The sequence below is a fragment of the Quercus robur genome, chromosome 12 (assembly GCF_932294415.1).
Source record: "Quercus robur chromosome 12, dhQueRobu3.1, whole genome shotgun sequence".
NCBI classification, from domain to species: Eukaryota; Viridiplantae; Streptophyta; class Magnoliopsida; order Fagales; family Fagaceae; genus Quercus; species Quercus robur.
In genome coordinates, this window is record NC_065545.1 from 19,353,842 (window position 1) to 19,378,665 (window position 24,824).

General features: G+C 33.7%; 1 protein-coding gene across 1 annotated transcript; it reads left to right on the top strand.

Annotated features, from left to right (window-relative positions):
- The first annotated feature begins 15,158 nt into the window (after positions 1 to 15,158).
- On the top strand, positions 15,159 to 19,633 carry LOC126709821 (laccase-17-like). The gene is made up of 6 exons (XM_050410167.1): positions 15,159 to 15,383; positions 15,499 to 15,650; positions 16,035 to 16,279; positions 16,383 to 16,511; positions 16,627 to 17,589; positions 19,114 to 19,633. The coding sequence occupies exons 1-6, from the start codon at positions 15,264 to 15,266 to the stop codon at positions 19,242 to 19,244; spliced, it is 1,740 nt and encodes a 579-aa protein (XP_050266124.1). The 5' UTR covers positions 15,159 to 15,263; the 3' UTR covers positions 19,245 to 19,633.
- Positions 19,634 to 24,824: the final 5,191 nt, after the last annotated feature.

The window sequence follows — 24,824 nt, forward strand, 5'->3', positions numbered from 1 at the left end:
GAAATTCAATAGTGTACAAAACTATATAGAACACACAATATATTTTTAATTATTTCTAAAGAAAAATGTTAATTGTGATAATATTTTTTTAATATAATTACTATAATTAACATGTAATCATGCAAAAATTGTCTATTTGAAATTTGAAGGTTTTTTATTTGATAATATTTAGTTTTTCATCATACCTACAAGGATACATCTCCCAAACTACTGATCTTGTATAGTGTCTTTTATCAATTGATCCAATTTTATCTTGAAGACTCTAGTCTTGATCAATATTAGGTATGTCTTTAGAGTTTTTGGTAGGTATTTCACGTCTTTGCAAATTTGCAACAACATTAGCATCCTGGTTTATTGAAGTATTCATCAAGAAGATTAATTTTACTTGGAAACAAATTTATTATAAAATAAATGTGCACAATTGAAGCAGATCGATACAAATTTATTATGTAAAATAAATGTATGACTATATTGATTACCTTCAATTGTTCATTGCTTATATGATCTGTTCACAAGAATAGTGTTTCTTTGTCTTTTGTTGGCTAAATCTATAGATCTTGATAGTCATAAATTTAACAGTATGCATATTTGATAGACAAATCAAGTGCATGTAAAGTGTAAAAAAAATACTCGCCTGTGATGGTGGTTATGTCTTCCATGTCAAATGCCTTCTTGGAGAGGGAGTGAAAGATTTTTTTTTTTTTTTCCTTTTCAAACCGAGAGAGAGACATAGTTTGAAAAAGAAATCAATATATAATAACTAAGACATTAATATTTAGAAGAGGTATTTGATGCAAATAGTGTTTCAATTGTAATCAAATTATCTTCTCCTTTTTTATGCGTATTCTCCTTTTTGTTTAGGTGTCTTAGGCTTTATCAAATTAACTTTGTTGATCCTTGTAATTCATTTTAATTAGAAGTTTTTGTATTCACACTTTATCTAATTAGTTTTGGAGATAGTATTTGACTTGGATTAGTATTTCAATTGTGATCAAATTCAAGTAGGATATAATGATATACATAGGGCTTAATATTTTTTTTTTTTTTTTATTTTATCTATAAATTTCTTGCAATTTGGGGTAGCCAACTTTGTTTTTTTTTTTTTTTTTTTTCAACTTGAACGTGAGTTGATAGCCATTTCGGAAGCCCAAGTGGAAGGGAGAAACCTAGCAACACTAACAGAAAAGAGTTGGCAAACTGATAGAAATCTCATTAAACCCGAGCGGTAGGAATAATGGATCACAGGCCCATGAGATAAATAAATGGGTCTTGAGGAGGTAAATGTGCTTAAAGGAGCCCGGAAAGAGAGAAAAAGCAAACCATGGGCAATATATGATGTGGAAAAGTGAGGATGGGCCACGACAGGCCCAAAGTAATGAAAGCAAAGAAAGTAAGGGGTTGATGGCAAGCCCATGAACTCCAAGGATGAGGGATAATGTAAATGGGCCGGGGAAGCCCAAAGAATTTAGTAAAAGTCCATGGGAATGCAAAATTAAGAAAAGGTCCGAGGAAGCCCAAGGGAAGCAAACGAGCCCGGGACGCCTAAGGGAAAATAAATGGGACACAGGAGCCCGCGATATAATAAAAGAACCAATGGCTGTACTGGACAATTGGGAGAAGAATAAACGGCAGGCCCAAAGAGGCCCAGCCAGATTGAGACAAAACAATTTCGCAGCAAGAATGATAGAGTGGTATGGCAAGAGAGGATAGCAGGAAAAAGGGTGGGCTGAAGAAAAGCAAAGCCCATCGCCAAGCAAGGCCTAGCCCCTGAATAGGGCAAGCCATAAAGGAAAGGGAAAACCAGAAAATAGTCAAAAACGGACAGTAGACTGTGCAGGTCAACCATGGCAAACGCATGAGCAGCAAGCAGATTTTGGACATACATGGAAGAGAGACACACGCAAGGCCCAGACCTCACCAGCCTGTACCTAGCCAATACAGGACACAGTGAGGTCATGGGTCAGAGGTAAAAGGGCATAGTTTGGTGGTGGGGAGAGGGGAAAAACCTATTTTGAGGTTCCTACTAGGGCTCTTTTGGGGGAAGTGTCCTGCTGGGATGACATACCACCCAAAGGAGCAAAGCTGAGTTGGAACCACTAGGTGTATGTCATGAGGGATAGAGAGAGAGAAGGCACCCACACTATAACAGGAAAGGGTGCCACGGCAGACAAAAAAACAAAATAGTTTTCTTTTGTCTGACGATGGGGAGTGGCACACAGACGGATCAGTGGTGGTCGGCATGTACACCCAGACCAGACAAAGGTGGTTAAGGGCTAAAATAATAAAATCTGATCAAGACAGGAACTATAAAGAGGTCCTTGCTGTGCACAGGAGGGAGGACAACAAGCACCACGGTATTAGAAATTTGAAAACCAGGAAATAAAAAACAAGGATTAAGAAAAAGAAGTAGAAAGAAAAAAAAGATAAGAAACGGGAATATTAGAAAATAAGGAAAGAAAAAGATAGAGAGTTAGAACAGTAGGCATGCACCAATAGGTTGATTCCTCTCTCCCTCTTAAAATCTTACTCTCTGCCGGAAACAAAGAGTGTTCTTGTGTACCAACCATTCAGGTCCACTTCCCTCAAGGTGATTAATTTCCACGGCAAGATCTTCCTGAGAAATTATTCACTTTGAGAAGAAGCGTTCTTCCCTCTCTGGTTTTAATCCTGTGGATCAGACTTGATCTGATTTATTTCCTCTCTCAATCAACTCATATACCATCCACTTGTTTCCCTTACTTTTCTTATAAAATAATTGTTGTTAAACTGTAATTATCTTTTCTTAAGTAGGGATTATCTGTTTACCTTAAATGTCAAAGTATTTTATTTTATCTTGTTATTATCATATCTGCTTGCCGCAACCCATCTGAAACAGTTTTGCCCGTCGTAAGCGTGCTCCTGGCAGACGAGGCATAGTTTGTGACAAGTCGGACCAAATTGAGTTGCAGTTGAACCGGTCTCAACTCCCTTACTCAGAATACTTGGGCCCAGTACCACAGGAGGCAGCCCAGTCCACTTTAACCACAAAAGGCCCACTACAACGTGTACATGTTGCTGGTTTTTTATTTTTTATTTATTTTTAATGATGATCTTTTTTATAAAAGATTAGATGAAGAATTTGGATTGTAATCAAATTAAGATAGAGTTTGGATTGTAATCAAATTATGAATTTTATCAACTTAGAAATTATAAGAGAAGTTAAAATCATAAACGTGTACTATACTACTATGTTGTTGGTTTTATTAAAAAAAAAAATTATGATTTTTATCCACTTAGAAATTATAGGAGAAGAAAAAATATCTATTTAAAAAAAATCTACAAAAATTTCTGCAATTTGGTGAAGCCACATGGTGCAACTAAAGTGTTTTAGGCTTTATCAAATTAGCTTTGTTGATCCTTGTAATTCATTTTAATTTGAAGTTTTTGTATTCACTCTTTATCTAATTAGCATTGGAGGTAGTATTTGATTCGGATTAGTATTTCAATTGTGATCAAATTCAAGTAGGATATAGTGATATACATAGGGCTTAATATTTATTTATTTTTTGATTTTATCTATAAATTTCTTGCAATTTGGGGCAGCCAACTTTTTTTTTTTTAATTAAGTATTTTTTTTTTCAACTTGAACATGTACATGTTGCTTGGTTTTTTTTTTTTTTTTTTTTTTTTTTTTTTTTTTATAAAAGATTAGATGAAGAATTTGGATTGTAATCAATTTAAGATAGAATTTGGATTTTAATCAAATTATAAATTTTATCAACTTAGAAATTATAAGAGAAACTAAAATCAGAAACATGTACTATACTACTATGTTGCTGGTTTTATTAAAAAAAAAAAAATTATGATTTTTATCCACTTAGAAATTATAGGAGAAGAAAAATATATCTTGTTAGGTTCTAAGGAATTAGGAACTAATGTATTAGAACTTCATTTTGTAATGTTGGCAAACCATGATCAAAATGTTTAGTCTTGCTTTAGACTTGCTCAAAGTGTGTTTAAGTGTAAAGTTGGAATCAAGTGTACTGCAGGATTTACTATGTAAATCTGCCTGGCTTGATTGATCGATCGAAGTTCGTGCAGATTGTTTTTCTGCAGAATTTTCCAACTCAGCCTAAGCCCATTTGACGTGTAGGATTTTATGTTTTGTCTTAAGTATAAAAGGAAAAACCTTAACCACGTTTTGAGGTTGCTCTTTATGCTGTGTGTGTGAATCTCTTGTGAGATCTAGAGGTATTTGCCTTTATACACACTTAGGGTTTCCAATCTCAATATTGATGTCAAGAGCTTGGTGATCAATTCAGTTGCTGATTCAAGAGCTTAAAGATACACAAGCGGGAGTGCTTGTACTTGCTGAATCCAAGAAAGAAGTAGTTCGTGAACTCAAAACTATCATGTGGTCGTGGCAGTAAGTTTCCTACTCGAGGTAGTAATAGGATGTTAGTGGTTTAAGTCGCTATTGTGTAAACTTCAATTCTTTCATAGTGGATTTGCTTTACCTTGAGGATAGCTAGATTAAAACCTCCCCAGGTTTTTTACCGGTTTGGTTTTCCTAGGTTATCATATTGTTGTGTTCTTTATTTTCCGCACTTTACAATAATATGATATATTTGTGTTAACCTAAATTTAATAATTTGACTAAGTAATCACTTGGCTAATTAACTAGGTTAATCTGGTTGTGTTTTAAGGGGGTTTAAAAATGAACAAGTGGTATCAGAGCGGGTTAGCTCTAGTGTTTAGATCATTTGATCTAAGAGTTGATCCTTGACCCCAATTGTCATGGAATACGGTCACTCTCTTGTTATTCCACCTCACTTTGATGGGAATAATTATGCTTATTGGAAAGTAATGATGAAAGCATTATTGAAATCTATTAATGAGAGAGTCTAGAACTCCGTTGAATACGGATGGGAGAAGCCCACTACTCCTGTTAGTGAGTGGCAAATTTCTCAGAAAGAAGCACCCACTTTTAATAGGAAGGCTATGAATGCTATATTTAATATTGTTTCTATGGGAATTTAAGAGAATCTCTAATATTGAGGTTGCTTATACTGCTTGGAATATCCTCCAAACTGTGCATGAAGGCACAAAGGCAGTTAAGATCAATAAGTTACAGCAGTTAACAACTAAATTTGAAAGCATTAGGATGTCTGATGATGAATCTTTTGATGAATTCTATGTTAAGTTTAATGATATTGTTAATTCTGCTTACAATCTGGGTGAAATCTATGATCAACCTAAAATTGTTAAGAAGATTCTTAGATCATTGACTGAGAATTTTAGACCCAAAGTGACTACCATCACTGAAAGCAAGGATGTGGACTTCATCCTTATTGATGAACTTGTAAGATCTCTTCAGTCCTATGAGTTGGACCTACCTAAGACAAGCAAATCCAAATCAATGTCTTTTAAGTCTGTTGATGATGTTGATGTGAATGGATTTGATGATGAGCTCTTTGCTACAGAGATTGTCCATCTTGCCAAGAACTTTAGAAACTTTCTTAGGAACAATAACAAAAGGGCAAGAGGCAAGAACAATGCTGAACCTAGAAATTTTAGAAGGAATGATCCCACTAAGATTAATAACACTGAAAAACCTAAAGAGAAAGTAGGTCAACCTTCTAATAATTCTATGGGTCAACAATGTTTTGGGTGTCAAGGGTATGGTCATGTGAAATCTGAATATCCAACATTTTTTAGATCTAAGGATAAGGCTATGGCTGTAACCCTTAGTGATGATGAAGTTTCTGACAATGAGTCTTGTAGTGATGAGGATGGAAACTTCATTACTTTCACTGCTACTGTTGTAGTTAATGAAAGTGTTACTGTTGAAGAGAACCCTTCTGATAGGGAACTCTCTGAGGATGCAGATTTACAAGAAGCCTATAATAAACTTTGCAAAGTTGCTGCAAAGGATGCTATGAGTGTTGATTTAGGCTTAAAGAAAATTGCATCTCTTGAACTTGATAAGAAAATTTTGCTTGTAAAACTGTTTGATGCTAATGAATTGTTGAATAATGTGAAGATTGAGAACATGCTTTTGCTTGATAAAGTTAAGAATTTGGAACTTAAATTATCTGTTGCTAGAGAACAAACTAATAGGTTTGCAAGCTCCAAACTTGATCACATGCTGAGTGTTCAAAAGTCTCCCTCAGACAAAACTGGCTTAGGTTTTGTAAAAAGCATCTTTGTGCCTGAAACTCATTCCACAAACTTTGTTCCTTCTTCTGAGCCCCCTGTGAGTGAAATTGTCAAACCGGTTGATGTTACACCTCCTAGGAAAATTAGGGTTGATCTTCAAGAATCTAAATCTAAGACTCCTAACCCTCCTAAGGGCAAGTTGTATGATAGGCCTGCATGGGTTTGTCATTTTTGTAGAAAGTCTGGACACATTCGTCCAAACTGTTTCAAGTTGCAAGCTGCTAAGCGAGCAAATAAGCCAAAAGTACCTATACCTCAAGCACCTGTACCTCAAGCATAAGATCCTATGGTACTTAATGGTGAGTTGGTAAAGGTTTTAAACCTTTATTCCAATCCTGGAGTTGTTTAGACTTCTAATTTGAAGAATAACTCTAATGCTAGAGTTGCATTTAAAAAGTTTTAGATGCAAAAGACTCAATTTAATTAAATCTTTCTGACATGGTTCTTGTGTTTTATCGTTCTACTCTTTGTGACTATTCCTATTCGTTGTTTTCGTTCTTTTTCTTTTTCTAAGATTTGCATTGCATAACATTCATCTATTTCATTCTAGGTTGTTTTTTGTTATTTCTTTTCAAAAAAAAAGAAGAAAAGGGAAGCAAAATGTGTTTTGCATTATTTGTCTTGGATTTGAAATCAAGGTTGGCCAATTTATCTTTATATAACATGTCTATGTACTTTGTTTAGCTTGGATAAGCTTATTTATCGCACTTTACAATAATATGATATATTTGTGTTAACCTAGATTTGATAATTTGACTAAGTAATCACTTGGCTAATTAACTAGGTTAATCTGGTTGTGTTTTAAAGGGTCTAAAAACGTACATATCTATTTTTTTTTTTTTAAATCTACAAAAATTTCTGCAATTTGGTGAAGTCACTTGACGCAACTACGGCCTTCTAAGCCCAACTTTTGTTATATAGTAGATGATATTGATATTGATTTTCATAAAATCTAACTGGTGCTATTTGTAGATAATGGATTGGCGGGCCATAGTCCGAAAAAGGGTGGTGATAGTGGTCAGAAAGACTCAGATAGTCCATGATTGTTAATAATAATGAATGTGGGCATACGTGTTTAAAAAAACTTGCGCAGATTATCATATAATATCAAATAAATATTTTGTTCTATCAGATTCTCTCTTTCTCACCTTTTTCTCTCTTTATATTAATTTTATCTTGACGTTGTAGTATGGGACGGTGTTAACTTTTGATCTCTTTACACCGAAATCACCTGCGAACTAAGTAACAAATATTAAAAGATAGAGTTAAGCAAAATATTCTAATAAGTCATAAAAGAAATTCACTTGTGGATCACAAGATTCTCTTTAGTCTCTACACCATAATCTTACTGTTGATTTTGGAGGTGATTCATTAGCCACGTTAATCACATGTACAATTATGTCTACAATTATTTTGGGCAAGAGTATTACAAATACTACTCATTCCATCTCAAATTATTAGATCTCTATTCTATTTTGAGATATCTAAGAGAAAGTTATTTTTGAAAAGTCAATAAATAAATTTTCTAATATATTCTTTAATTTATTTAAAAAGTTAATACTTCTCTACTCTCTTTTACTAGGGGTCCATTTGGTTTGAGGATGTTAAAGTGAGATGATAGAAAATAGAGATGAGATGAAAAAGTGGGAAGATAAAAAATAAAAAAAATAATTTAATTTTCCCTTATAGTGTTTGATTTGGGGGATGAAAAAGTGGATGGATAGAAATTCTAACTTGATTGAGAAAAAAATTGAGGGAACGGAAAATATAGTTTATATAAATTTAAAATTATATCCCTATTACATAAAACAAAATGTAACTTTTTTTATTACAAAATTTGTGCATGGACACTATTTTTTTTTAAACACAAGCCAAATGATCCACAAAAAAAAAAAAAAAAAAAAAAAAAAAAAAACCAACAACAACAACAACAAAAAAAAAACAAAAAACAAAAACAAAAACAAACAAACAAATGAGAATAGAAGAAATAGGCATAAAAACGTAAAAGAAGAGATAGACAAAAAAGGGAAATTTGTTGGAAGGACAATGTCGTCCAAAGCATCCCGCAGCAACATTACTTGTTTTCTCTTGCATTTTCTTCCCAATTTGTGAAGATCATGTTTTGGTGGATTCAAAGAGAAAATAACCTTGCCCTGCCATTTTCTCTTCCCTTCTCCCTTTCCAACTAAAACACCCCTCCCAACTATTTTCTCCCCTATTTTTTCCTCCTCTTTTTTCATCTCTCTTAAAATCATTCTAACCAATCATACACTAAAGTTTAAATTATGAATGGTACTTTTGGAAAATGATAATGCATTAAATATTACTCTCTTAAAAATTTTGTTAGTGAGCAGCATCAATCTCCATGACTGGGAATATAGTCCATACCAAATACAAATACCAATGCCACCATTGATAACTTTAGCCACGCACATAGACCATGTGTCAAATTGTGTCGAAATTATCATGAGTACTTCGTGAAGGTATTCCTCAACAATTTTTTTATTTGTTTCTTTCACTGGGATTGAGATCTAGTGTAATTACAATATACAATTGCACCATGTAATTAACCTCACTTCCTTCACAAAATTTTTTACATTCTTAACTTTTTAACTTTTACTTTTTACTTTTTTATATATATTTTTTTAATGGTTAAGATTAAAAGTTGTTTTTTCTAACTCTTAATCTTAAGTATTCATTACAATTGCATCGATCAAGTGCATTGCACCTGATCTCAATCCCTTTCACTAGCCAAGTTTAGATATCACATAGTTTCAACATGCACATATCAATGTACTTTACATTCATATGGATTGTGACTTATGTTATTTGTTAGTGTCCCTGTTCCTTTAATTGACCAATTGTATTCTCTAGGTAAGAGTTGCAAAATATTGCTCATCGAGCCATCCTTGGGTCCTTTTGACCACGGTGTTTCTAAATCCTATTCCTACTGGATGCGCCTGAATTGATTCAAAGTCAAGCCTTTAATTATAGGATGGACCACCATCTCAAACGATAGAGAGGAAAAAGTGGACTTCTATCCCACGGATTAAGATCTTCAAGAATTCTTAATGTACTCTATCACATAATTTTTTTTTTTTAATTTTAATAATGTGAGGGTCTAAATTATGTCATCTCAACATTCCACTAATAAAACATTTAATAAATAATGCTCACATCAGCTATTTAAAAGACAAGTCATATAATCTCATGCTACTACTATAAAAGTTAGGCCCTTTTATAGTGGTACTCTGATTATATAAAGTATTATAAGTCTGTTTAAAAAACTCTATATATTACTTTTGTATTTGTATATTCTAATAAGTATTATTACTATTTCCTTAAAAAAAAAAAAAGACAAGTCATACTTTATTAATCCCAAGACTTTCCAATATTATATCTTAAATATATCTTAATAATCAATGTGCTTTCACTTAAAGCTATTTGCTCCACTTTTTATTATTGACATAACAACTTATTACTAAAAAACAGGACAAAATGGGCTTCTGCCCTTTTCGGGCAAATTAATTAGCCTTTTGCCTTTCTTCCCAAACTAATTAGGGAAATGCCCCACTTTTGAAACTCGACTTTCTCAAAATCGAGTTAAAAAAAAAAAAAAAATTTCTGGAGCCCTATAGTGACGTTTTTAAGGACCTATAGTGACGTTTTAAGAACCTATAGTGACATTTTATAACTTGATATCCATGAAATCGAGTTATAGGCAATAAAAAACGCCACTATAAGTCCTTAAAAATGTCACTATAGGTCCTTGAAAACGTCACTATAGGGCTTAACTCGATTTTGAAAAAGTCGAGTTTCAAAAGAGGGGCATTTCCCTATTTAGTTTGGAAAGAAGGGCAAAAGGCTAATTAATTTGCCCGAAAAGGGCAAAAGCCCATTTTTTCCCTAAAAAACACATTGATTGATTTTTCGAGTATAGACATTGATTGTTTGCACTTAAACCTTGTCAAGATTCAACGTTCAATCTAGACAAGGTTTCTTACTATTGTGATGCAGGATATATACTCAATTTCCATTGTATACTTCACAACACAATTTTGTTTCTTACTTTAATATGTTATTCCACTAAATAATAACATGTAACCGCTAGTAGATTTTCTGTCTTCTATATCTTCAACAGAATCTACGCCAATGTATCTTTCATCTCTAGATCACCAATGCTTTTGCACTTGGAGCTATTTACTTCTCTTTTTATTCATGAGATAACCAACTTATTATAACAAAACAAATTAATTGATTTGTCGAGTATACCTAGTTTTTCGACCATCACTATACAAAAAATGCTAATCTAGACCATATTGCTTACTATCTTGCTGCAGGCAATGTACTCATCTTATACTTCTTAACAAAACTTTGCTTCTTAAACTATTATTCTACTGAATAAAAAGATATAACCGCTAGTACAATTTCTATTATATGTATCTCCAACGAAATCAGCATCAATATATGTATCTTTTTATTTCTAGGCCACCAATTCCAAAGCATAATTTGCAAAGTGCAATTTCAATCATTCAAAATCTACAAAGGGAAATTTCAACATTTAACTATCACTCCATCTTCAAATCAAATAACAAAGTTAAATGTTAGTGGGGTGATGTTGCGGAAGTCTGAAAAATCACACACAATGCTTTCTTTGATGGACAAAAACTAAACTGTTAGTTTCTGGTTAGTAAACCTCGAATCTACAAGGTGTTAAACTAGAATCCACTAGAGAAAGAATTCGACAAAAAGTCTGTATTTTATTAATAATAGTTTGCTTTACCTCTGACGGCTACAAAACATATAAATATTAAGAAAGTAAAACCCTAGGACGATTAAGAAACATCTAAAACCCTAATTCACACCAATTACGCAATTATATGACAAAATATCAAAATTTACCAAAAGTGGTAAAATTGAGTTAAATACAAAATCATAAACTATTGATCTTAAGGGTTGTCCCAAAATAAGTGGAACCTTATTCTGACTTTTGAGCAAAAAGTTATTAAAGAAACAAAAATTACTATAAATAGCAAAATCGCAGTTCTTGATGGCTAAACGGAGGAATTCGCCAATTTCAGGGGGTACCTCCTAGCGAAGCGATGACTATTGCTCAAAAGGCCGTTTCACTTCATCCTGCCAAATTTCATATGATTCTAACTCAGAGGCAAATGATTTCTACTAGTGCCTTTTTGCCTTGTACGTGATTTCAGGCACGCGCGAGAGTTCAGAAAGGTCATCGCGGTTGGTTTTACATCATGGGGAATTCAAGAAGTGAGGTGACAATGATGAATAAGAGTTTTAGGGTGTGGAAGTCTGGGAATTTTTAGTTTAGTGTTAGCAAATCATGACAGATTGTAAGTCTCGATTTGCTTTATTAATTTCATTCTAGTCTAAGATGAAGACCTAGTTGAGCTCAAGCAAAAGGGACTTTTTGTGATCTCGACACACCTCTCAACACCCCTCAACAACCTTACACTGCTCTCATGATCAACTGCGAATCAGGGAATTTGAAATTTGATGTGTTTTAATTTAGTTAGTTATCTTATTTCAATAACCCTACGAAGCCTACTCTATAAAGGCTCTTATATGCATAAATTTTGAAGTGGATAGTGAGGCAAAAACCCTAAGGTATTCAGAGAGAAAATACTACCCTTCATTCTATGTACCATGAATTCAAAAGAATATTCTTCTAGTTGTTTATCATTGGTGAGATAAAAAGAAGGAGCCACAGAGTCACCATCCTAGTGTTGGTGCGAAGTTAAAATATTCAAGAGCTTCTCTTAATATAGTAAATTTTCTATGGGAAGGTTTCCCTTGTAATGGATCTTCCTTTGGAGTGTTTTTTGTTGTGAAACACGAGTATGTCATCCATGAAGACGTCCAAATATTTGAAGAGTTTAGATATTCTGGGGCAATAGAGATTTATTCTATTGTAAGTTCATCTACAGGGTAAAGTCAAGGTCTAAAGATTTTATAGTATATTGTAAAGTTTCTCTCAATATTAGATTGTCTTGTATGAGAAGGTTTTCCTCATAGTGGTTTTAATTTCCTTTGGAATGTTCTCCATCAATTTCCACTTTCACCATATCGCTTGTCTTATGCTTTATCTATTTATTGCTTTATGATATGGTACTGTCTATTATGTGGTAGTTAATAATGATGTTATTGATTAAATAACTTGGTTATTTGGGACTTAATTGTTAAAGGGTCCAATTAATGGATGCCCTTGTAGTATTTTTTAATAGACTATTTTAAGAAAATTTTTGGTACTACTTTTATTAGAAATATAAAATGTTATCAAATAATTAGTACTTTTTCTTTTTCTCATAAAAAGATTCTAAAAATATTTTCTAAATCAATGTCCTTAAGACATTTGTTAACTTTTCTCATTATTAAATTCAAGGCACACTACATAATACGTATTTCAATGTCTAAATATCCTTCCAAGAAGAGAGAGTTTATTATAGGATAGAAAATTTATGAAAAGTTAGTGAGAAGAGAGTAAAGATGAGGAGTTTTGGGAAGAAGAAGAGGAGCGGAGGGTGTTGAGCAAGTGTTGAAGTCCAACTATATATGCCTTTTCCTACATTGTAAGTTTTAACTATGGTCACGTCAAAACGGTTGCCAAAAGAAAGAAGTGCCAAAAAAAAAAAAAGGTGCTTCGTATGTCGCACAACATGATAAACCTCCATTAATGGAGTTTGTCATTGTGCGCAGTTTGTCAAAGTTTTGTAGTTCCATTTCAACAATCATTGTTTGGAAAGATGGCAAGGGTTTGTGTCAACTAAGTAAGAAATTAATATTACAATTCGATCAAACTATTTGAAAGATATTATCATATAGTTAAAATTCTAAGACTGTTGATTAACAACGTAATCGCTAATGTAAAGAATTAAAAATTTATTTGATAGATATCATAGGATTTGCATCCACTTCATAATTATTGATCTATATAATTAGTTCAAAATATTAATAGATTTTTTTTAGTAAATAGGATTTTATTCCAAATCTCTTATTCGATTAAAGAAACTTTATTAATAAGTTAATTTAACTCGTTAGAAAAAGGCTCAGGATTATAAACAAATCAAGTAAATTAAAGGTTATAAGCTTACCGCAGTACAAAAAAATCGTCCTGTCTCAGCGTTTTTACAAAACGCCGTAATAGATAAGCCTGCACCAGCGCTTTTGAAAAAGCGCTGGGACAGGTCCTTACATTCACTTATGAAGAAAGACCTATCCCAGCGCTTTTAAAAGCGCCAGGATAGGTCTTTTCCCATAAGGGAAATCAGAAACCCTATAGCGCTGGGACAGGTCCCTCTATTCCCTTATAAAGAGAGGCCTATCCCAGCGCTTTTGGAAGCGCTGGGATAGGTCACCAAAAACGCTGGGATAGGTTACCTATAGTGTATTTTTGTAACTTTTTGGTTTTAGTCACCTTTAACGCTGGTATAGGCCTTTTAGATTTTATTTGTTCAAGACCTATGCCAGCGCTTCAAAAGCGCTGGCATAGGTAGTAGAAAGCGCTGGCATAGGTAGTACCTATTCCAGCGCTTTCAGAAGCGCTGGTATAGGTTATATTCACATTTTTGTAAAGGCTGTCCCGACACAAGTAAAAATGCTGGAACAGGGTCTGAAAAGCGCCGGGACTTGTCCCAGCGCTTTTAAAAAGCGCTGGTATAGGTCCGGCGACCCTATCCCGACATTCAAACCGCGGCGATTTGAAGCGCCGGGATAGGAATTTTGACCCTATCCTAGCGCTTTTTGGGGCTATCCCAGCGCTTTTCAAAACGCTCGGATAGCCCTGTTTTTTTGTAGTGCCGGATCACCAGCTAATGTGTGTTATGTGAGAGAGAGAGAGAGAGATTACTTTAAAAGGAGTTAGGTGGTGCCATAAACCTGCAGGTTGATTCAAGAATCAAATCCCATATGTAATTTTATTTTTATATCAAATTTATTCAGTTTTTGTTGTTCTTCGTAAATAAGCTTCTGCATCAGTTTGCATTATGCTTGAGAGAGAAAAGCATGAGTTGAGGTTTCTTAAGTATTCATCTATTATCTGTCACCATTGAATTGTTAAAACTATTGCATGCTAACTGCCTTTAAAACGACTGTTAGATAGAAACAATTAGTTTTGCTTTCTTACAAAGTTTAGCGGTTGAGAAAGCTACATGGGAACAAATGAACAATTAATACAATTCCATGCTTCAATCTTGGTGAAAATTTTCAATTCAAAATGAAATAGAAAAACCCAAAATTATATATAGGAGGATGTTGGAAATATTGGTAAGCCTTTTTTTTTTCCATCTATAACATTTCCACAATCTGGAACTTAAGTGGCCATTTTCGATAAGTGATCATAAATAGACAGACTCCTAATAATTATGAATAAAAAAAAAACTAAAGTTGCTCTTGATTTTGAAATTAGCTATCATTTAGTATTGTTAATCAGGGTGCTACAGCAAATATATTATCACTCTAGAAGTCTATGGAATACACATCCAATGATACATGCATGCCTAAAGAATATAATTACGAAAAATTTTATATAAAAAAAAAAAAATCCGAATTTCACTGTGCTTGACAGCTCGCAAAGAGATAGAGATGTAGTCTTCAGCCTCATATCTTTCCATTCCATCAATTGTTGCTAAGCATGCAAGTAGGTCAAAATAGCTTCTGCTTTATTATAAGATTGACAGAACTTCAATTCATAAGAAAATTATATTGTAGGAAGGAAAAGCTTTGACTTGAAGAGAAAGGAGGTCAAAGGAAATTGATTGTCTTTGAAACCACTCTACAGTTCTTCTAACAACTGGCCTTCTTAAAATAGCCATTACAATCTTTTTGTGATTCTCTTCTGTCTAAACTTGCTAAGTAAACTTCCATCACCTACTGGACCAAACTTTTTCCTCACCCCCTATCTATCTATATAAGTAGCACCAGGATAGCTTCGAGGAACACACACTCTAGTGGTACTTTACTTACCACAATAATAATACACTAACGTACCAGTTAGGTTCCCCACTTATACTCACATTTGAAAAACAATCAAAGAGAGACAAAAGATGGGTGTTTCTCTTCTTTCATCACCAGCATTTCCGAGAATCTTTATATTCTCATTCATTACATCGTATCTCATTCCTGAGCTTGCACTTGCAGGCATAACCAGGCACTACAAGTTTGACGTATGTATTACATGATCAGCACCTAAATTAACGTGTTACCATTATAGAAATTTTGATTTAAGTTTATATGTTTTCTTCTTCTTTTATGTTTTAAAAGTTTGGAATTATTTTGTAGATCAAATTACAAAATGTAACAAGACTTTGCCACACAAAGAGTATTGTGACTGTAAATGGACAGTTTCCTGGGCCTCGCATTGTCGCTAGGGAGGGTGACCACCTTCTCATCAAAGTGGTTAATCATGTCCAAAACAATATCTCCATTCACTGGTAATGTATTTCTTATTAAAATAATGGTTAAGTTATTAAATTTATCATTTATTAATAGTATAAATTTTTAGAACAATCAATAATTTATTATTGTAGTTTAAACATTATTGTCTCATGTTAACCACACCTCTCATATATATCTATATATATATATATATATATATATAGATATATTTTATGGACATTTACCAATTAAAAATAAATAAAAAAGTTCTCATGAACCCTTCAGAGATCTCATAAGTGAGGAAAAATGTTAAAATAATAATTATATAATCAAATAACCATTTCCTAACTACTTCAACTTTTCATACATTTAACTCTAAATATAATTTTTCTGTTGGAACTTGTGATCTAAATGTAATTATGACAATTTGTTTAAAACAGGCATGGCATTCGACAGCTTCAAACAGGGTGGGCTGATGGGCCAGCATATGTAACTCAATGTCCCATACAAACTAGCCAGAGTTATGTTTACAACTTTACTATTGTTGGCCAAAGAGGCACTCTTTTCTGGCATGCCCATATATCATGGTTAAGAGCAACTGTCTATGGTCCTCTAATTATTCTTCCCAAGCGTGGGGTTCCTTACCCATTTGCCAAACCCTACGAGGAAGTTCCCATCATCTTTGGTATTTATAATTAGGCACAATCCTTTATTTAATCTTTTTGACCTTTGATAATATATATAATAATTGATGCAAGCATTTCAATACCCAAAAAAAAACATTTCAGGAGAGTGGTGGAATGTAGATCCTGAGGCAGTAATTAGCCAAGCCCTACAAACAGGAGGTGGCCCAAATGTCTCTGATGCTTATACTATCAATGGACTTCCAGGGCCACTCTATAACTGCTCCGTCAAAGGTATCAAATTTTATATATATGGAACATTTTTCAATGGTACAATTTCAAGAAAGTATATATGGAGTATCAACTTAATAAACTCATTGATTTTGTATAAATGGGACTTGGCATGCAGACACATTCAAGCTAAAAGTGAAGCCCAGGAAGACTTATCTTCTCCGCCTCATCAATGCGGCACTCAATGACGAGCTCTTTTTCAGCATTGCAAACCACAGTCTCACAGTTGTTGAAGCTGATGCAGTTTATGTTAAACCGTTTGAAACCAACACACTTCTCATAGCACCAGGACAGACCACAAATGTTGTTCTAAAGACCAAACCCCACTACCCAAATGCCACATTCCTCATGACCGCTAGACCATATGTGACTGGCCTAGGTACTTTTGACAACTCCACTGTTGCTGGTATCCTAGAATATGAATCTCCACTTCATTCAGCTGCCTCTATTCGAAACCTTCCACTCTTCAAACCCTCTCTCCCTCCTCTCAATGACACTTCCTTTGCAACAAACTTCACTAACAAACTTCGTAGCTTAGCAAATGCTCAATTCCCAGCAAATGTGCCTCAAAAGGTTGATAGGCATTTTTTCTTCACAATAGGCCTTGGAACAAGCCCTTGCCAACAGAACCAAACCTGTCAGGGACCCAATGGAACAATGTTCGCAGCTTCTATTAATAACGTATCTTTTGTACAATCAACCACTGCTCTCCTCCAAGCCCACTTTTTTGGGCAATCAAATGGGGTTTACACCCCTGACTTTCCAACCACTCCTATATTTCCCTTTAACTATATGAACAACCCACCAAACAACACAATGGTGAGCAATGGAACAAAGCTAGTAGTTTTGCCTTTTAACACTAGTGTGGAGCTTGTCATGCAGGACACAAGTATTCTTGGTGCTGAGAGTCACCCTCTCCACTTGCATGGCTTTAATTTCTTTGTTGTTGGGCAAGGTTTTGGGAATTTTGATCCCAATAAGGACCCGTCAAAGTTTAATCTTGTTGACCCTAATGAAAGAAACACTGTGAGTGTACCTTCTGGGGGTTGGGTTGCTATTCGGTTTCAAGCAGATAACCCAGGTATGAAATAATAACACCATATATTAGTGCTAATTCGGACACACATATCTATCATATTCAAGTATTCAACTAAATTTGCTGTTAAATGTTAAGGAAAGATGACTTAGACGTACGCTACAAATATTTGGTAGCCACACTTATGGTGGCAGGTGGCATTACATATACAAAATGACTTCTTTTTTTTTTTTTTTTTTTTTTGCTCATACTTTATCTCTTACAGTTAAAAAAGATTGTAATATTTCATGCATACTAACATAAAAATATTAAATTAATTGTTTGAAAGATTTAGAAGTTTAGTCTAGCTGAGTTGAAGTAGAAATAAGATTCATCTGAGATTAATTATAAATAGAACCTATTTTATTGTTAAAATAGGTTCATGATGCAAAACTCTTTTAGTTTAATTATCCAGATGACTCAAAATGTGTTCAAAATAAAATTCCTTAAATTTTGAGAATTGAAATAAACCCTTAATCCTAATTGTATTTTTTTGAGTGTATTATTATTTTTATATTTTTTATATTAGTTTCATCTTATTTTATATTATATATTTTTAATATAAATAACTATTATTTTAATTCTTTATTTTTTTAATTTTATTAATAATATTTTAATCTTATTTATTAGTTTTATTTAACCCATACATAATGCAATAAGAATGAGGCTTCAATTATATATATATATATATATATATATATATATATATATATATATGCAAATCATCATTTCTCGATATATATATATATATATATATATGCAAATCATCAATTTACCAGAACTTGTGTTTAATTAATGGTAATACCAGAACTTGTGTTTGTGCTACCACTGTTATGACAAAATAGCTAGCCCTTTAAACTAAGTTGACTCAAAACCTTCATAGAGAGATATTGAAATAACAGATTATGGAATAAATTGTTATGAAACTAATTTGTTTTCTTTGTTTTGACGCAAAACCTTCATAAAGAGATATTGAAATTACAGATTCTGGAATTAAATTGTTATGAAACTAATTTGTTTTTCTTTTCTTTTTTTTGCTGTCATTTCATGATTTGTTTGACCCCCTATATAATTTGGTAGGGGGAAAATAGTAGCAATTTTCAGGATCATTCATGGTGACAACGTTGACAACACTAATAATCTGATGATTGAAGTCCTAAACACTTTTCTTTTTTATATACTGTATGCATTGTACATACCTAATTTTAACTGTTCATCTATTATTAAAAAAGATACATTAAATGAGACAATATCATATATTAACCATTAAGATTAGATACTGTACATATTAGCGCAAAAAAAAAAAAAAAGATTAGATATACAAAAAAGGTAACAATAATAAAATACTCCTTATTTTTTGTACGGTTTTCTATCACTTCATTAGAATAATTACTTTTTAACTATGAAAACTTTTGTATACACATCTAAGTTCTTTAGGTATATACCCATGTAAGGTTGGTGAAGTAAATCTTGTGGCATTAAGATTTCATTAGAATTTGCATTATGATAATGACAATTATTTGGCAACAGGGGTATGGTTCATGCATTGCCACTTGGAGATCCACACTAGCTGGGGTTTAAAGATGGCTTGGGTGGTCTTAGATGGAAAGCTCCCAAATCAGAAGCTGCTTCCTCCACCGGCAGATCTTCCAAAATGTTGACAGTGTTGATCCATGACCTTCGACTCACTTCTCGATTCACTCCGACCAGAAACTTTCAACTGATATTATTTTTGTAGCCCATTTTAATCTTTTTTTCCCTTTTTCGGCATTCACCATTTGCCGATTGATCTTCAAGAGCTAGGGAAAGATTAAAGAGGGGACAATTTTTTTGTAACATTCAGATTGCAATTGTTAAAGCAAAAGGCGTTTGTTAAATGTTTGAGCTATACGCGTTTGTTAAAAAAATTGAGTGTATATGTTCTCTAAAATTATTTTTTAACAATTAATTTCTTCAAGTATTGTTTAACACGTTTCCTTTGAACAAATGCAGCAATTTATGCATACCATTTTAATCATTGATCTGTAAGTTGTCTGCTTTTATTTTCCTATATTATGTCATTGGTAGATTAAATGAATAAATTCATTATCTTTTAATAGTTTAAACGAATAAATTCTCCATCTATTAATAGTTTAAACTTTTGAAAGAATCGTTAATTTAAAATGTTTGGTTTACCTCTAGTACTTTTTTAACTAAACACGTCATTTTGTTTTAAATATACAATGGTAAATGGTAGTGGGTTTTAATCCCCACCTTTTACTTAGTTAGTAGGTGATGTGGCAGTCTCTCATTAAAATAAAAGGAGATCATTTTTAAAAAGTACTGGAGATAAGCTAAATCCAATTTAAAATGGTATTAGAGCAAAAGGTCCTAGGTTCAATCCCTTTCTTAGAGCACCCACTTCAATGTGGGTATAATAGAAAAATGTGTCAAATTTACACATTTAAGCCCAAAATTTACCCATATCAGTCAATCTATATATGTGTAAATTTATAGAAATTGTAGCTTTGTAAATGCATATTTTATTAATTCTTTAGTTCACCCCGTGAGGAAGAGAGAGATATATATCTATAAATGCGTACATTTTTTTATTGTTATCTCAAATCATATATATGATTTGAGATAACAATAAAAAAATTGGTAAGGGAATAGTATTTTAATGAAATATAATGTAAAATAAATAATTTGATGTGAGGTGTTTTCAAAATTGAGTATATAAAATAGAAAAAATAGGTTCTGACAGTCCTTCAAACAATTGATTAAACCTAGTTAATTAGCCAAGTTGTTACTTAGTCAGATTAACAAGTCTAGGTTATCACAATAATAAAGATCAAATTATGCAAAGCAGCGGAAAATAAATAAGACAATGATATGATCACCCAGAAAACCAAACCGGTAAAAACCTAGGGAGGATTTGACCTAGCTATCCTCAAGGTAAACTTGAATCCACTATCAGAAAGAATCGAAGTTCATACAAAAGGACTTACAAGCACCCCCGCTTGTGTATTCTTTAAGCTTTAATGGCAGCAACTGTTTTGATCATCAAGGTTTAGAGAATGTCTCTTCCTTGAAAACCCTAAGTTTGTGTAAAGGAAAGCTCCTCTAGATCTCACAAGAGATTTACACAAACCGCAATATGAGCAACACTAAAACGTGGCTAGGGTTTGCCTTTTATACTTAGGACAAATAAGAAACCCTAAAAACATTTTAAACACATAGGGCTGAGTTGGACGAATCTGCAGAAAAGCAATCTGCCCGACGTTCGATCGGTCGAGCCTAAGCTTCGATCGATCGAGCCAGGCCGAAAGCCACACTGCTTTCTGCTTTACACTCGATTCCAACTTTACATTGACATACAACTTTGAGCTAGCTTTAAACACTTCTAAACATATTGTTTTGATCATGGTTTGCCAACATTACACATTAGAGTTCTAAAATACATAAAGTCCTAAACTTTAGAACCTAACAGGTTCTTATGCTAAAACAAATAGAAATGTTTGCACAAGCTTATGCGAACGTTCTTAGGTGGCCCACACGTAGATTAAGCTTTTAAGGAAACTCAAAACTATCGAATTGCAAGAATATGAAAAGCTTTATATTTTTTGGTTTATTTGTTTTTTTCCCTTCACATGTATAATAGTAAATAACAAATAGTCTAATAATAGTAAGTGCCCACTTAACCAAAAAAAAAGAAGATATTATAGTATTAGGTGCAATGATTGATTTGATTCATTCTCTCTAAAAATTAGGCATTTATATTTTTTAAAAGTTTTTTTTTTTAAATGTGAAAAATACAAGTCAACCTGACTTGACCTAACTCACCTACAACCTGATTGGCTTGGTCTGTTTTTAACCCCTTTAAAATGGACCTTTTTTAACCTAGCCCGTTTTGGTCCACAACTAGATTAACCCAACCCAACTCGACTGTTTGCCGTGTTCACACATGGGCATGGGTAAATTATGGTTTTGTTTTACATCAGAGAATGGAAGGGGACCTTTGGTTCAAGCGATATCAGTGGAAATCAAGACAAGATACCAAATCAAGCTGGTTCCAAATCCAATTTTACCATATTAGAACTCTAGTCAACCATCTTTAATATTGAGATGCTTTAAGAAAAAAATTGCACAATATTCTCCAAGCAATCACTCCCGAGATACCAAATATGGTCTTTGTAAACCACCATTACCATTGGAGGCCTCTAAGAAAGCAGTCACATGATCTCTCGTAATAATCACCCTCGTCTCTTTTATACAATAATTTTGCTCTATGATTTGTTTTCTTTTAAGGTATCAGAGTCATACATCTTGCGACAATGACAAATTATTTTACTATTCCAAATATCTCTCATCTAGTTTCTATCAAACTTGATCGTACAAATTACATTCTATGGCTTGCGCAATTTCTTCCGTTTCTAAGAAGCACTGATTTGATTGATTTTGTTGATGGAACAAAACCTTGTCTTGAAAAGTTCCTTCTTAATGCAGAGAAGAAAATTACAAATTCCATCGATCTAGATTTCATTAAGTATATATATCAACTCCACCTCGCACTGGCTATGCTCTCTACTGTTTCTTGACTCGCTATGTCTTGGGATGTGTGAATTCCTCTTGAAAAATGCTCGGTCTCGATCTCAAGTTTTGCAACTTAAGCACCAATTTCAAACCACAAAGAGACGAAATTTTTCTATTTCTGGCTATGTTGATAAGATTAATTCTATTGCCCACATTCTCGCTATGGCATAAAGAAGATATCATACTTCTCTCCTCTTGAATGGAGTTGGACCAACTATTGAATCCATTGTGAATTCAATTAAAACTAGCAAAAGGGCTCTCACCCTTGACAACGGGGTTTGTGTTCTCTGGAATGTCGAAGCTCACTTGCATTAAGTTCACAATCTCAACATATCTTATTGTCACCGCTCTATACAAGAATCATTCAAAACCGAACCAGAAAGTTGGAGGCAAATCTTGCTCAATCCTTAGATCAGAAAAGTTTTTACCTTTTTACCTTTTTTTATTATTATTATTATTATTATTATTATTATATATTTTCATCTCAACCCTTACCCTCAATGACTGAGATTGAGTGTTAAAAGCATTACTAGGGATTTTATTCCATTCCAACAAGAACAGATTGAAAATACCGTACCAATAAGCAAATCAAAACATGAAACAACCCCCCCCCCCCCCCCAAAAAAAATCCATTCTAGGTCATTTCAACCAACTCCAATTAAATTCCGGTTCTCCCCTAAAAATAAAATAAAATAAAAACTATGTTCTTTTGATTTCATTCTTGTTATTTCATTATTAGTAATTATAAGTGTAAAATATGTATTGCGTTTATATTTGTATTAGCGATAATCCCAAAATGATATACTCATGTACCAAAATTGACCAATACCTGAATCAAAAAAAAAAAAATTGACCAATACCAAAAATATTACATTCTAAAAAATAAACCTGAATGGGATGGGCACTGAAACAAAATTGACAACCAGGGACGAACGCAGGATTTTAAGTCGGGGGGGGCCGGAGATAAGGAAATTTTTTTTTTTTAAATACGCATTTATATAGTATTAATAAACTATCAACCAAGACAAAAACCCAAAAATCACGTTGATTAACATGATATTCCCATATTTGTTTGCGTATTCCGGGATCATAATCCAAAGAATCAAGATCGACTCTTTGAAATTGTGTTTGAGAAATTGAAACATCAACATTTTCCGGAATTGGAAAATGCACATTTTCTAGAATTGGAGCATCCACATTTTCTAGAATTGGAATAGCAACATTAGTTGTTGGCAATCCCACGTTGACTTCGGAAGAATTTGAACATTTTCTTTTGAAAAAAATCAAGCATTGTAGTTGATTTTTTCATGATCTACAAATAAAATAAAAATCACCGTTATTTTCTTAAATTTGTATGACAATTTTCTATAATATATGATTTTTTTTTTCTTTTTGTGTTTAGTCTGCCTTTATTTATGTCTTTTATTTATGTCTTTGTGTTTGGTTTGCATTTTTTTATGTCTTTGGATTGTCTCATCTTTTTGACACTGACCCACTATCCTAATGAATCCCACTACCGACACTATAAATTTATTCCCTGCACTACTAACAAAAACTTTTCTTAACTTTACCCTTTGTTTTTTCTATCACTTGCCTGTTGCCCAACTCCACCTGTCCCTATTATGCCCAACTCCCAGTCAACCAAGAAAAAAATAATCTTTACAAACTCTACTCTCTGTCTCTCTCTCTCTATCTCTCTTACCTATAAAGAGTCACAAACACAGAGTGACAGAGTCACAAAGCCAAAAAGCCAAAAAAAAAAAAAAAAAAAAAAAAAACACCATAGGCAGCAGCACAGAGTCAAATTCTTAGTCAATTCACAAGGCACAACACAAGTCCACAAGGCACAACACAAGCACAGTTTCTACTTTCTATGAATCTCAGATTCTCAGATCACAAAGTCACAAACATTTTATTAGGTTTTGAAGGAAAAGATAAGAGTAAACTGTAAATACCTGTGAACTGTGAAGGCTGGAGCAACGAAGCTGGGCTGGGCAGATCGAGTAACCGGCGGCGGCGGCGGCGGCAAGTGGGTCTCGCACTCTCGCTGGCGTAGGTACTAGGTAGCAACTAGCAAGATCAAGATGGGCTTGCAAGCATCACGGCGTCACGGACTCACGACGACAAGGCGTGGGCGGCGGCGGCGTCGGCGTGGGTGAGTGGGTCTCTCTCACTCTCTGTCTCGCCTCTCTATCCTCTGTCTCACCTCTCATTCTTACTTTCCTTTCTTTCTTTCTTTTTTTTTTTTTCCCCTTGGTTTTTTTGCTTTCTCCGTTTGGTGTTGAACTACCAACAACTGAGAGCTGAGATTTTTATTTTTTTTTTATTTTTTATATAGATTTACCTGGGTCATGGGCTGCTGGACTGGCCGGATGATGGGCTGGGGGGTTCATGATTTTTGGGAGGGGGCCCAAGCCCTTTTTTTTTAGAGCTGAGTTTTGTTTTTTGTTTTTTTTTTTTTTAATAGATTTACCTGGGTCATGGGCATCTGGACTGACCGGTTGATGGGCTGGGGGGGTTCATGATTTTTGGGAGGGGGGCCCGAACTAAAAAGTAAGGGGGGCCCAAGCCCTTTTTTTTTTGTTTTCTGAAAATTTTACCTGCTCAAAAAAAAATTTTTTTTGGGCCCAAGGGGGGCCCGGGCCCCCTTTGGGCTCAACGTGGGTCCG

What these genes read in the sequence shown, in the direction of transcription:
- LOC126709821 (XM_050410167.1), top strand. Translation starts at nt 15,264, where the DNA reads ATGGGTGTTTCTCTTCTTTCATCACCAGCATTTCCGAGAATCTTTATA. An exon ending in CCAGGCACTACAAGTTTGAC is followed by an intron (nt 15,384 to 15,498) that starts GTATGTATTACA and finishes ATTATTTTGTAG; the next exon opens with ATCAAATTACAAAATGTAAC. An exon ending in GGAAGTTCCCATCATCTTTG is followed by an intron (nt 16,280 to 16,382) that starts GTATTTATAATT and finishes AAAACATTTCAG; the next exon opens with GAGAGTGGTGGAATGTAGAT.